We start from the raw sequence: 12,297 nt of genomic DNA, 5'->3' as shown, positions 1-12,297 counted from the left end.
CCGAGCTCTAGGTATGTGGAGAGACAGAACTTACGGACATGCGTGCATGCTTCAACAACTTCCGAAAGAAATAACAACCACTGCTGATTACTGCGTACCTACATTGGATTTTGATCAGCCTTTTGCAATCAAATTTCCAAGCAGAAGAGAATGGAGTAATGGATCACCATTGATAGCATATGACACTTAGGTATACACGGACGGCTCCAAGATGAAATGTGGAGTCGGATCCGGTGTGTTCTCGGACGAAGCAAACATACACACATCTACAAAGCTACCTGAGTACTGTAGTGTCTTTCAAGCGGAGATACTGGCAATAAAGGAGGCCTGTACTGAACTTTTACAGCATCACACAGCAAACTCAATAGGAATCTTCGTCGACAGTCAAGCGGCGCTCCTTGCACTAAAATCCAACGCTGTCACATCAAAGCTAGTGAAAGATTGTAAAGAAGAACTTGCCAAACTAGGGCGTCTGCCAAGAGTAGTTCTCACCTGGATCCCGGGCCACAAGGGACTTGTTGGGAATGAAAAAGCAGACGAGTTAGCTAGAGCAGGATCCGCCTCTAACGAACTCCCAAAGGCATCAGTCGCAATTCCAATGGGAGTAGTTAAAGGGGATATCTTCAAACACTATCTATCACTGGCTGAAAGTAGATGGGACAAAACGGCAACATGCAAGATATCAAAATTAACGTGGCCTCAATACAACGCCAAACGAACTAAGTTCCTAATCAATCAAACGCGACGGAACCTTGCAAGACTTATTGCAGTGTTAACCGGTCACTGGGCAATTGGTAACCATGCAAAACGTTTAAATCTACCGCACAATGACCACTGCCGTAGCTGCGGGAATGAAGAAGAGGAGGAAACTGTTGAGCACCTCCTCTGTTCCTGCCCTGCACAAATGCAACGACGATTCAAAGCTCTAAGACAACCGTTCCTTCGTGATATCACAGAGATAACAGAAGTAGGTCTGGGAGACCTTCTGCGATTCCTCAACTCATCAGGCTGGATTTAACTGTCAACATGCAACAACGAAATAGCAATCTCTGAACGAGTGGTGTGGTTTTTCAAAACGGTATCTCTAACATACTAATTGAGGCTATAAAGTATGGCCAACACGTAAACCAACCAACCAACCATGTCACATCATATTATTGAATTTTGATGGTAAGAGAAACGATTAATTTGAAGGCACAGTAACATTAAAAATAAAACGAAACACAGCTAAAAAGGGTTTTATGATTAGCGCACGTCGATGGCTTCAATTCTGTCGACAAATAACAGACTTTTCAGTTTTGGCCTCCAAACAGTTAAGGCACTTGTTAAGTATTTGGTCCATTTAAAACGCTATTTTAAGTTGAACCAAATACCTTTTTTCAACTTTAAGACTTTTGGCCAATAAAATGTCCCGTTTATCCTATAGTGCATTGGTGGGGAGCATCACAACACTTGAAGTGAGAGCTGAATGAGCCCAGAAGATCAATGAATTTTGTCCTGAGTTTGGCTTCCAAAACAAACATGTTTTTCTAAACACATATCGCTAATTTACTCAAAGAGTGACATAACTCGAAAAATGCGTTTTCTGATATCTTTAAAACTCAACGAGTTACAGCTCATTTACTACGAGTTTTGCATAATTCAACATATAAGTTTTTTGAGTTTATGAAGCACTGAAACATTTCAAATCATGCTTGATCTTGAACAGAAATTTAACACTGATATCTGGCTAGCTGTTTGCTAGTAGTTATTTTAGTTTTTGTGCAAGAATTTTTTTAGTTGGGGAAGTCAAATTTCATTCGCCAACTTAAAACGCGTTTTTCTCGAAAGTGGATTTTTTGAAATGTGTCACTCTTTGAGTAAATGAGCGATATGGAAGTAGGTTAGGTTAGGTTAGGTTAGGTTAGGTTGAGAAGAGGGGTGATTCAAGATCACCACATGTCCTTAAAAAGAAAGGGCATACACTTAAGCCAGAAGAGGCGTGTTGTGCGCTCTAATTTTATGTGTCCTGGAAGTTGTTGTTGTTAGTTTAGGAGTTCCGTCCCATTCACGTAGTCCCTCAAGTTTTTGAACCCGATGTCCTTGATATGGTCGAGTCCTGTAATTATGTCGTTTCCCATTAGTTGAGTTCTCAAGTTTGTGAAAGCCTGGCAGTGGCAGAGATAGTGTTCCAACGTTTCGTTGTCCTCGCCACATGCCCTGCATTCACTATTCTCTATGGAAGTAAGTGCAACACATAGTCGATTCACGCCATCAATACGAGTAAATGTTATTTCTCAAAGCTATTCATTTGAAAAACAATAATTCACTGTAAACTTGAACTTATTCCTATGTGCATTATTTTACTCTTTTCAGTACCTTATAGACATACTCCCACATACAAACATATATCACTGAAAAGGTTATGTATCAGACGGTAACTTTTAACAAACACGATAACAAAACCCACATTCATACATATGCACATATTGAACCCCAGGGTCATATTACAAGTAGTACTGGCAATTGAAATCAAATATTGAATTTCCATGACACCATGTCATCAACTATCAATTGTTTTGCGGAAACGTAGCTATGATGGAATATATACTCGGGGCAAAAACTAAGGCGTAATATTTGTCACTAAATTAGTTTCTCTTGGTTTCCGTTTTCGGTTAAAATGTCAAAACTTTGAATGCGGAAATAAAAGTAACTGCGAGCACTTGAAGGAAAAGAAACAAAAAAATTAAAATTGCCACCAAACATGTCACCTCCATCATGCGATTCATGCAACTTCACATTGACTCACTTTAAATTGAAAATAGTTTCACTTTGAAAACAACTTACCTCTCTGGCCTTAATACGTTTCTGTAAATTCTGGCGGTAGTCCTCCTCGATACGTTCACGCAATTCTTTCATATAATTGCGGTCAGTTAGACGAACCACATTCGTGCCCATGAGCCGTTCTAAAGCAGCACTGATGCGAGGTGAATTAAAACTGAAAAATAAGTGAAATAAAGATTTAATTTGTATTAGAATATTTTTATTATGAATTTGTTATTTGACTAAACTTTTTCATACTTCTATTCTGTTCAGCTTTAATTTATTTAATAACAAAATACGAAGTTTACTCTTAGCTTTTGTGCACAAAACTAAACAATGCTCGGTAAAACCTGTGAGAATTCTTAAAGTAGTAATAAGGCAGAATTTCCGCAGACTGTTTAACGCTGTTTAGCGTTCTTTACTTATGATGGGAATTTTTGGCAAATTCATATGTTGTTACAATTTATTTCATGGCGTCTTGTTATTGTTTTGTTTGTCTTATTTTGACTGTTGTTCATTTTCGTGTTTGGGGTTCTAAAGTTTTGTGGGTTTGTGTTGGGTGTTCTTTTTGCGAGTTAGCTTACATGTCGGAGGCACATGTCAATAATAAAAGGCAATGCTATTTTTTAGCAAGTGAGTAGGGACAATGCTAGAAGAAACCGACCAGGTGATACTCTACATCATAAATGAACAAGATGAGCACTCGCCTTTACGTTTTCGTACGATTCACTCTTCGCGTTCATCGTTGCTCTACATAATACATGTATCTCTCAAATTGGGTTACGGGAAAGATAGTACAAAAACTAAATTCGTAAACTTCAGTCTTATCTCCCAAATTTATATCTATGGTATCACTATCATCCGATAAGGAAATGAAGCTTAATAACTTCGAAGAAAACAACCGATCAAGTTATGAAAATGGAAAAGTGTGCATTAGCTAAAAACAGGAAACCATATCTTCAATGGAAAGCTAAGGTGAAGGATAACATATTTATGTTTGGTCGTTTGGAGTGCTCCAGAAGACAGAGGCGATGATTGATCTTATTTAATTGCATGAAAGCACACCTCGCTCCGATATCATATCAGCACGCTGGACTCTACGCTTACAACCACAATACCTGTTCTGTTGTACCGGAGTCCTTCATCGAAGAACCCAAGTGGTACCAAACAGCTACAGTGGCGCCCGAGCAGGGACTAAAGAGTTGAATAAACAGTTGGAAAAGATAAAGGTACGAATTCTGAACTTAGCACAACATACAGAACACGCTACGATTGACACGGGCTTACGGCCTACGTGAGGAACCGCAGAGGAATTGAGGAAACGGTTTGTGCAATTTCTTGGGGAGGAGTATGACCCAAAACGGCGCACCACCCTGCGGATTCTGCGAAACATGAGGGATCAACATGAATGCTCTCCCAGAATACCAGTCGTATATACTAAGGAAAGATTTCTACAAGTTTGAGGATTTGTTAGAAATGTCTGAGGACATGGAAAGTATACCAGCGTCTTCACCCCACACCCGGGAGCAGCATCGACGAGTAAACCCTGAGGAAATCCAGTTGCCCCGAATCAACCCCAGAACTACCTGTAGGCGATTTGGGCAAGACGGACACTTTGCTATAAATGCGAGCGAGAACGTGTATAGTTTTGCTGGGTTTGTGGACGAAGGGAAGTGAGAGCAGACAGATGTTGCAGGCGCCGTTCGGCAAACGCGGACCGTGCTTGTATCGACAGTGGGGTTGTGAGCCCCAAGGAAATCCAAAAATTCCAGTAATAACCAGTTTACGACTTGAACCGTATCGTTTAGTAGCTGTAGTTGTCATTGGAGGAGTTCAGGTGGAAGCATACCGATTGGAGACCACGGAGAATACAGACGTTCTTGGAGGAAGAACTGCTAAATTTTAAAGACTTACATGGGCTGTCGACAGCAGCTAAACACAAAAGTAGTACTTACGGATGACCGTCCCTTCAAATTGCGGTACGAACCCCGGAACCCGGCCATGCAAGCGGTCATCGGCGCCGAGATTAACAAACTTTTGGCGAATGGGTACATAGAACCGTCGTTGGTCTGAACTTAAGAATTTAAGTGATTTTTATATATTTTTCCGCGAAGTTCCAGAACCGTCGTTGGTCTTAACATAAGAATTTAAGTGATTTTAATAGATTTTTCCGCGAAGTTCAAGAACCTTCGTTGATCTGAACTTAAGAATTTAAGTGATTTTAATAAATTTTTCCCGCGAAGTTCAAGAACCGTCGTAGGTCTGAACTTAAGAATAAAGTGTGCATAAACTTATTCTAGAGCCGTCGTGGACGAGAACATAAGGAAAAATAATCGAAATATCGTTCAAGAGCTGCCGTGGGCAAGAAAATAAGGAAAAGAGTGCGTTATTTTGTCAAGAGCCGTCGTGGGCCTTGACGTCAGTCTTTACCTGGAGAGCTGACACCAGTACCGTCGTGGGTCTGGGGAACCGCCGACTGCAATACCGACATAAGCCGCAGAGCCAACGTCATCCCCCTCCGCCATAGCACCGAAGCAGTCCATATTCAAGACGGACCTGCCGTGCTGAACCCAGGGCAATAGAACAAGTAGATTAAGAGAGCGTAGCACATTGAGTTGTTCAATAATGTTTAACTTCAGAATTTTTAACCGGAACTCTCTCTTTCACTCTCAGTCACTTCATTATAAATTTTCTATGACGAACCCTACCCCCGTGAGTCTTGTTACAGTCTTATCGTTACAGTGGCAATTGCATGAATTAGTGCGACAAAAATACTGTAAGGCCTACTACTTATAAAAAGAATATCCCCTTATGAAATATTTTACAAACACCGCAATACCGTCAGCAATTAAGAACCAAGAAAACATTTTTAAAATAGGCCGTGCGACTGAAGGCCTTTGATACCTTCAACCATGTCAAGCAGTTCGAGGACATTGAGAAGACTTTCCTCCAGCAGTGTTTGAAAGTTTGATAATCAACTATATGTAGATTGATTCCGGGAGTTCCCCATGCGGAATGATATCTCCGGAACTCTTTTAACCTCTATCTTTCTGAAATAGCAAATCCTCCAGACGGCACAGAGATCTTAAAATATGCGGATGATTGCACGATCTTGGCGTCGGGTCCTATCGTCTATTACATATCTGATTCTTGCATCTGAGGAATAAGAAAACATCAGATTCTACAATTTACTGTCACACTGTTCAGCACCTGGATGGCTGCAATGAGGCTTCCCCAGAACATATTGGCTGATGGTGTCATCATTCCGTCCACTAACTCCCCCAAGATACTGGGTGCAATGTTCTATAGCATGTTTAAGTCGTCCGTGTAAGCACCAGCTATTTACGACAATATAAGAAGTAGGAACAAGTCGCTAGACGACAGCTTCTGCATTGCTGACAAAGAAACGTTGTTGACCTCATATAAAACAGTATGCCTGTCTGTCGTAGGCTATGAATCGCTAATGCCGAATGCCAATGTTAGCGCTAAGCTGTTGAAGAATGTTCAATCTTGCCAGAATGCCGTCGTGAAGACTGCAACAAAGTGCCTCCTAATGCCTCCAGTAGACCATATTCATGAGAAGGTGAAGATTTTACCGGTGATTTAGCACAACAAGGTGTTGTCGATGCAGTACCTGCTTATGCGTTATCGCCGTGAGCAACTCTGTCACAATCTTGTGGACAGGATTCTCCCAACTAGACACGTCAGGACAGATCTTCATAATTTTGAGAGAAGGTCCAGAGGTACAAATGTGAAACTCTAGATCAGCTAGGCTGGGATACCATTTACACTAAAGCGAGGTATCGCATCAATGTCGTACTTAGATATGGCTAATCATAAATTGGAGGGTATAATTAAAATTGTCATTCAATTTCTAACACATCGAAATCTAGATACAGCTCGCAACTTTTAAGATGGAGCTTTGTAATTTTGTACAGAAGTTTGTATTGCTCCTAGAATGTTTGGTATAGAAAATAAGCTATATCGGTCCACGTTTTAATATAGCCCACATAGAACGGGACTACGCGATTTTCGGTATTTTGAAAGTTTTAGCCTCATTATCACACCGAAATGGCTGAAATTTGGTACTTGTTCTTCGATGCTGATACAAAACTTTCCCAAAGAAATTTGTCGGCATAGGTCCGCGCCTTCATATAGCCCCCATAGACTGACGGACATGGTTATGTCGAAATCGGACACTTTTTCAAGATGAGATTTTTGATGCTTAGTCAGAATTAGTTAGTCAGAATTTCTTTGACTAACGGTTCCAGAGATATCGCGCCTTGAAAATGTCAAATTCTGTAAAAACTATTTGCAAAGAAATATTCATAACTTCTTTAATATATCTAATAAAAAATAGAAAGAAATTTTGCATAGTGGGCTTGGATGGAATTTTCGTGTTTTAAAATTGAAAGAGTGCCCGATTTCACTCAGAAATCCCCATATATTCACTGTTCTCCGTCTGTTGAAATCAAGATACAGCTCGCAATATTTCAGATAGAGCTTTATAATTTTTACAGAAGTTTCTATTACTCCTCTGATATTTGATAAGAAAAGTGGGTCATATCGGTCAACGTTTTGATATAGCCCCATAGAACGGTACGTCCTGATTTTCGGTATTCAATATACCAACGTAAAGGCTGAAATTTCGCATTTAGTCTTCGCTGGTGAAATAAAAAGTTCCATCTGAAAATTTTCGGTATATGTGCACTAGAGTGATAAAAAAATTGTTTTTTGGAACTATTACCCCCCAATTTTTTTCCATTTGATCCAAAAACATTATATTATGAATGGGGTCAAATGTGCACTTTCACGAAAATTCCCTAAATGCCACAATTATGGTCCAATCGTTGAAAAAACTTTAGCAGTTCATTATTGGATTTTGATATGCAAATTCCGATCCGATTTTTAATTTTTTTTATAGAAATCGTTTTTTAGCCACAATAATGAACTGGTAAAGTTTTTTTTTAACGACTGGGCCATAATTGTGGCTTTTTGGGAATTTTCGTGAAAATTCACCTTTGATCGCTATGTTGGCACGGGTTAACCTTAACTGATAATCATAAAATTTCATATATAAGGTTTTTGACTCAAATTGAAAAATTTGGGGGGGGGGGGGGGGGGTAGGAGTTCCAAAAAAACAAATGTTTGTTTTTTTTGGGTCACTCTAATGTCCACGTCTTCATATAGTCCCAATAGTCTTCGATGGGGGCACAAACATCCCACAAGGGAATTATTAGCATTGGTTCAATTTTTTATATGGATACCAGAGAACGGTACCTCCCGATTTTTGGTATTTTGTAAGTTTTTGCGTCGAAATGGCTGAAATTTGGCATTTAGTCTTCGTTGGGGGAACGGCGTCCCTACATTTTCCTTATGAAATATGTGTAACTTAGTAGTTTGGACTATCAATGGGTAGAAAACCTCCACGTAGAATATTGTCAATATAAAGTGATTTTCAAAAGTTAAGATATTCTACTCCCTCATAAACGTATGGAAACTAATTGTTTCTATTTACTTCAATACAGTTAATGTGGGTATAAAAAATTCTGCTTGGCCGAACCAATGCCGTTCTTACTTGTTTAATATTTAAATGGAATAAACGTTATTTTTTGGCCAAAGGAACATTTTTGAGAGCATCACAATAAACACTATCTCTATGGTACATTTCGTCCTATTTTTGCAGGAAATCACAATCGACAATATTTGAAGCGTTACAAACACAATGACAATTTATGTGTTACACTCTACATTTTCCACATTACATTAAAGCTAATCTTACATGGTGGCAAAGAAACACACAAAACTATTAAATATGCGATATTGTCTCCTCTTTTTTGATTTGGCTGGGTTCTACTTCATTGGAGTTCACATGCAATCAAATTTAATGAGCCAGTAAAATGTGACAGCCTTTGTAATTAATTTCTGCCATACACATATGCTTTTGCGGGATACATATGTTTGATACAAAGGGAATGGGAACTGAGTTGATAAAATCTATTTGAAATTCAGTTTTAGTTTCCAGAGGCTACATTTCGAATGAGACTGTCATATAAATTTATATTAGGTAGAATCATGCTAGAAAACAATTCCACGTCTACTGGCGCAGACAATGTAAATCTTAGAGAGAAATATTTGGAAATATTAGGAAATTTTGTTGCGTCAAATGTCACAGAAAAAAATATCAAAGACATTTGTGAAGAACACAATTAAAGGTTGAAAATAATAATTAAAATACTAAACAATTTCAAATATATAATTTTCTCATACATTGGGATATATGTTCGTAGTTAAATCTCTTCTCCCCACTATTGACGATTTTTTAACTGTTGGCATTTGTTAATATTGAGACAAAAATCAAAAGGGGATAACAAAACATTCCTCTTAAATCCAAATACAGAATCAAGCTTTTTGCAACTATGGACTACTCCAATTTCACACTAATTTCACCATGGAGAATTAAATTTCTTGTAAACCAAATATGTACTTGGCGGAATAAAAAATTTCTACATAAAATTCGCATTTATATGTCAATTACAGAGAAAAATCAATAATCAAACAATATTCAATATGTGATGACGGAGGATGTACAATTTCCAACACAGTCGAAAGGACTTGTAGGAGGTTCCAATTCTATTGAGCATATTATGAATAAAAACATATTGTTGAACAAAGTCGGACAACAATATGACTGTTTGCAACTACAACCACACAACAAGTGAATGCCTACGTAAAAATAATTATATGTACAAACTAATATTGTGATATTTATTGTCAAAAGAAGAAATATTTAAAATATTGTTTTTACATTTTAGTTAGTGCTTACCTATGATTTTAAAATATAAAAGAAATCCGTGTTCTTATTAGTTTCATATTAAAGAAAAATAATTTTTAAAAAAAAGTTTTTATAGAAAATATTTATATGTGCAATAATGAAAATTCTTATAAATTCATAATAATGTACAAAATTGCTGTACATGACCTAAGGAGTTTGTATTGCAAAAGTGGAGTGACCCGCTGTAAGTCACGGCCATTAACCCGTTGAAGACCTTTTGGGCATCCTATCCGCCAAAGTTTTCGCAAAGTCAAACAGGACATGACGCTGAAAGAATTCAAATGTGCAGCAATAACGGAATTGGAGAATATCACCACTAACAACTTAAGAAACCTAGTCGGATCTATGACACGAAGGCAACAACAAGTCCTCAAGGGCATTAGAGTATCATATTAAATCGACAGTCATTTTGTTCGAATCACCTTATAATAAAGATTTTATCTAATCTTAGGCAAAAATTCATAAAAATATGATACAGGGATACGAGGTCGTAAAAAGTAATAACCCTAATGTACACTTTGACACGACCAAAAATGTGCCTAATGGACATAATGGTTTAAGACCCCAAATATGTTTGGACGAAATTCGTTTCAGACAATTTAGAATCGATTTAGTCATGTCCGTCCGTCTGTCAGCCTGTCTGCCTGGCTGGTGCGCACAATAACTCTCGAACGAATTAACCGATTTGTAATATTTTGTTCAAACTTATTTTAAGTTCGAAGATGGGCCATATCGGTGCACTCTCACGGGTACCTCCCCTCAAAACTTCAACATTTTTCTGTATAATAGTATGAACTATAAATCTCGAAGGGAGCAATGGTTTTCGTCTAAACTTTGAAAATCGTATCATTCCTTCCAGATATAGATCGGGTTCAAATATGGACTGTATCGGTCCCGTGCTTCGGGTAACTCCCACACAAAAGGATGTATTTAACTTAATTTAATTTTGCAGAATGTTGTTTTTATGGTCTTTTAACAACGTTAGAATTTTTTCGGAGTAAGTCCATACTTCCTGAGATAATGACCCAAAAGCTCAAAAAACAAAAACCTGGCGGCACTACTAAAATTGACAACTTAGATTAACGTAATTAAATATTTTGCGTTCTTTTTGAATCAGAGATTTGCTTACTAACTTGACCAAAAATCATGAAATTTAAAAATCTTGTGTAGCGTTACGTTAATCTATTTTACTTTAATCTATTTTTTATATGCAATATTGACAAAAAGTATATAAATTCAATAGAGAGAGTTGGCCAATTTTAGATATTGGATATTTTAGATATCCGCCCACGTTCGGTATAGTCCCTATACAAATTCTCCAACAGAATTGACGCACTAACTAAAAAATCTTTGAAATGAAAATTACCCATATAAGTTTAACTTTTGGTGTATCCCAGAAATTTCAACCACATTAGCTCTTATTTGGCCTTTTGGGTTCTAATTCCCGCAGAGAATTGCTAATATAGGTCCAAGTTTTCGCTAACTAAAGATTTTCAGTATTTCGAAGCTATTAGCCCAATTTCTAAAAATATCGCCCGTAATATGGATTTTGGAAATTCTTTTGGTGGGAGAACCACCTTGCCGAAAGTGGTCAAAATAGATCCACCTTTGAACATAGGGATTGAATTAGCGAATATGACGAATGGAGATATACAGTGTTTATGTGGTGGAGGATATAAACAGTTCGGCCCGAACATAACATACATATTAAGTTTACAATTGAACACATTTTCGACCACGAGAACTGATTCAGATAAGAAGATCTGTCTCAAAAACTTTATATGTTATTTGTATACCAATTATTAAATAATTTAAATAAATACCTCAAAGAAAGAATAACTCGAATCTGCAAGTGCAGATTAGACTTATTTCTATCTTAATTGTACGAGTAGATGTTTATGAGCTCGATGACTTTAAAAACTTTCCAAGGACTATGCCTAGAGATGGACAGTGGGTAAATACCCAATGGGTAAATACCCGGTAAATTGGGTAAATTGGGTAAATACCGGGTAAATACCCATTTGTGGGTATTTATTTGGGTATATTGAATCGCTAATACAACATCTTAGACCCTATTTCTGGGTTTTACAATACTTTAAACAAGTGGGTAAATACTCGGGTATTTACCCAAGTGTTGGGTAAAAACTCATTAACTGCCGAACCACTTGACGTAGGCTGACAAAATTTGGCTCATATCTTACTTATGTCAAGAGAATATCTAGCATTGAAAATGGGGTCTCTGGGTCCATGTTCTGATATAGCCCCCATATAACCGTACCTCCCGATTTAAGGTATTTTTTGTCTATTTGCCTCATTGTACAATCATAGTGGCTGAAATTTGGCACAATGAGTTCCCAATATGTAGAAAATATCCTTGCAAAAATTTGTCAACATAGATCCACGTTTTCTAATAGCCCCCATATAAGGGTACCCCGATTTCGAGAATTTACCCAAATGTTGGGTAAAAACTCTTTAACTGCCGAACCACTTGACGTAGGCTGACAAAACTTGGCATAAATCTTACTTATGTCAAAAGAACTTTTGGTACTGAACATGGGGTCTCTGGGTCCATGTTTTGATACAGCCCCCATATATCCGTACCTCCCGATTTAAGGTATTTTTTACCTATTAGCCTCATTGTACAATCATAGTGGCTGAAA

At 37.7% G+C, this 12,297-nt stretch overlaps 1 protein-coding gene across 2 annotated transcripts in view; it reads right to left on the bottom strand.

Moving 5' to 3' along the window:
• Window positions 1-12,297, bottom strand: part of LOC141394645 (uncharacterized) — a 218,598-nt gene that overhangs the window by 68,538 nt on the left and 137,763 nt on the right. For both annotated transcript variants that reach the window (XM_073969368.1, XM_073969367.1), the window contains one exon: window positions 2,827-2,977. In XM_073969368.1, coding sequence (XP_073825469.1) covers window positions 2,827-2,977 — 151 coding nt within the window. The remainder of the gene's footprint in view (window positions 1-2,826; window positions 2,978-12,297) is intronic.

The sequence above is a fragment of the Musca autumnalis genome, unplaced genomic scaffold, assembly GCF_047663935.1.
Source record: "Musca autumnalis isolate F117 unplaced genomic scaffold, ASM4766393v1 scaffold_2, whole genome shotgun sequence".
Taxonomy (NCBI): Eukaryota; Metazoa; Arthropoda; class Insecta; order Diptera; family Muscidae; genus Musca; species Musca autumnalis.
The sequence above is the reverse complement of the archived record's forward strand: the minus strand, read 5'-3'. Positions and strand labels throughout refer to the sequence as shown.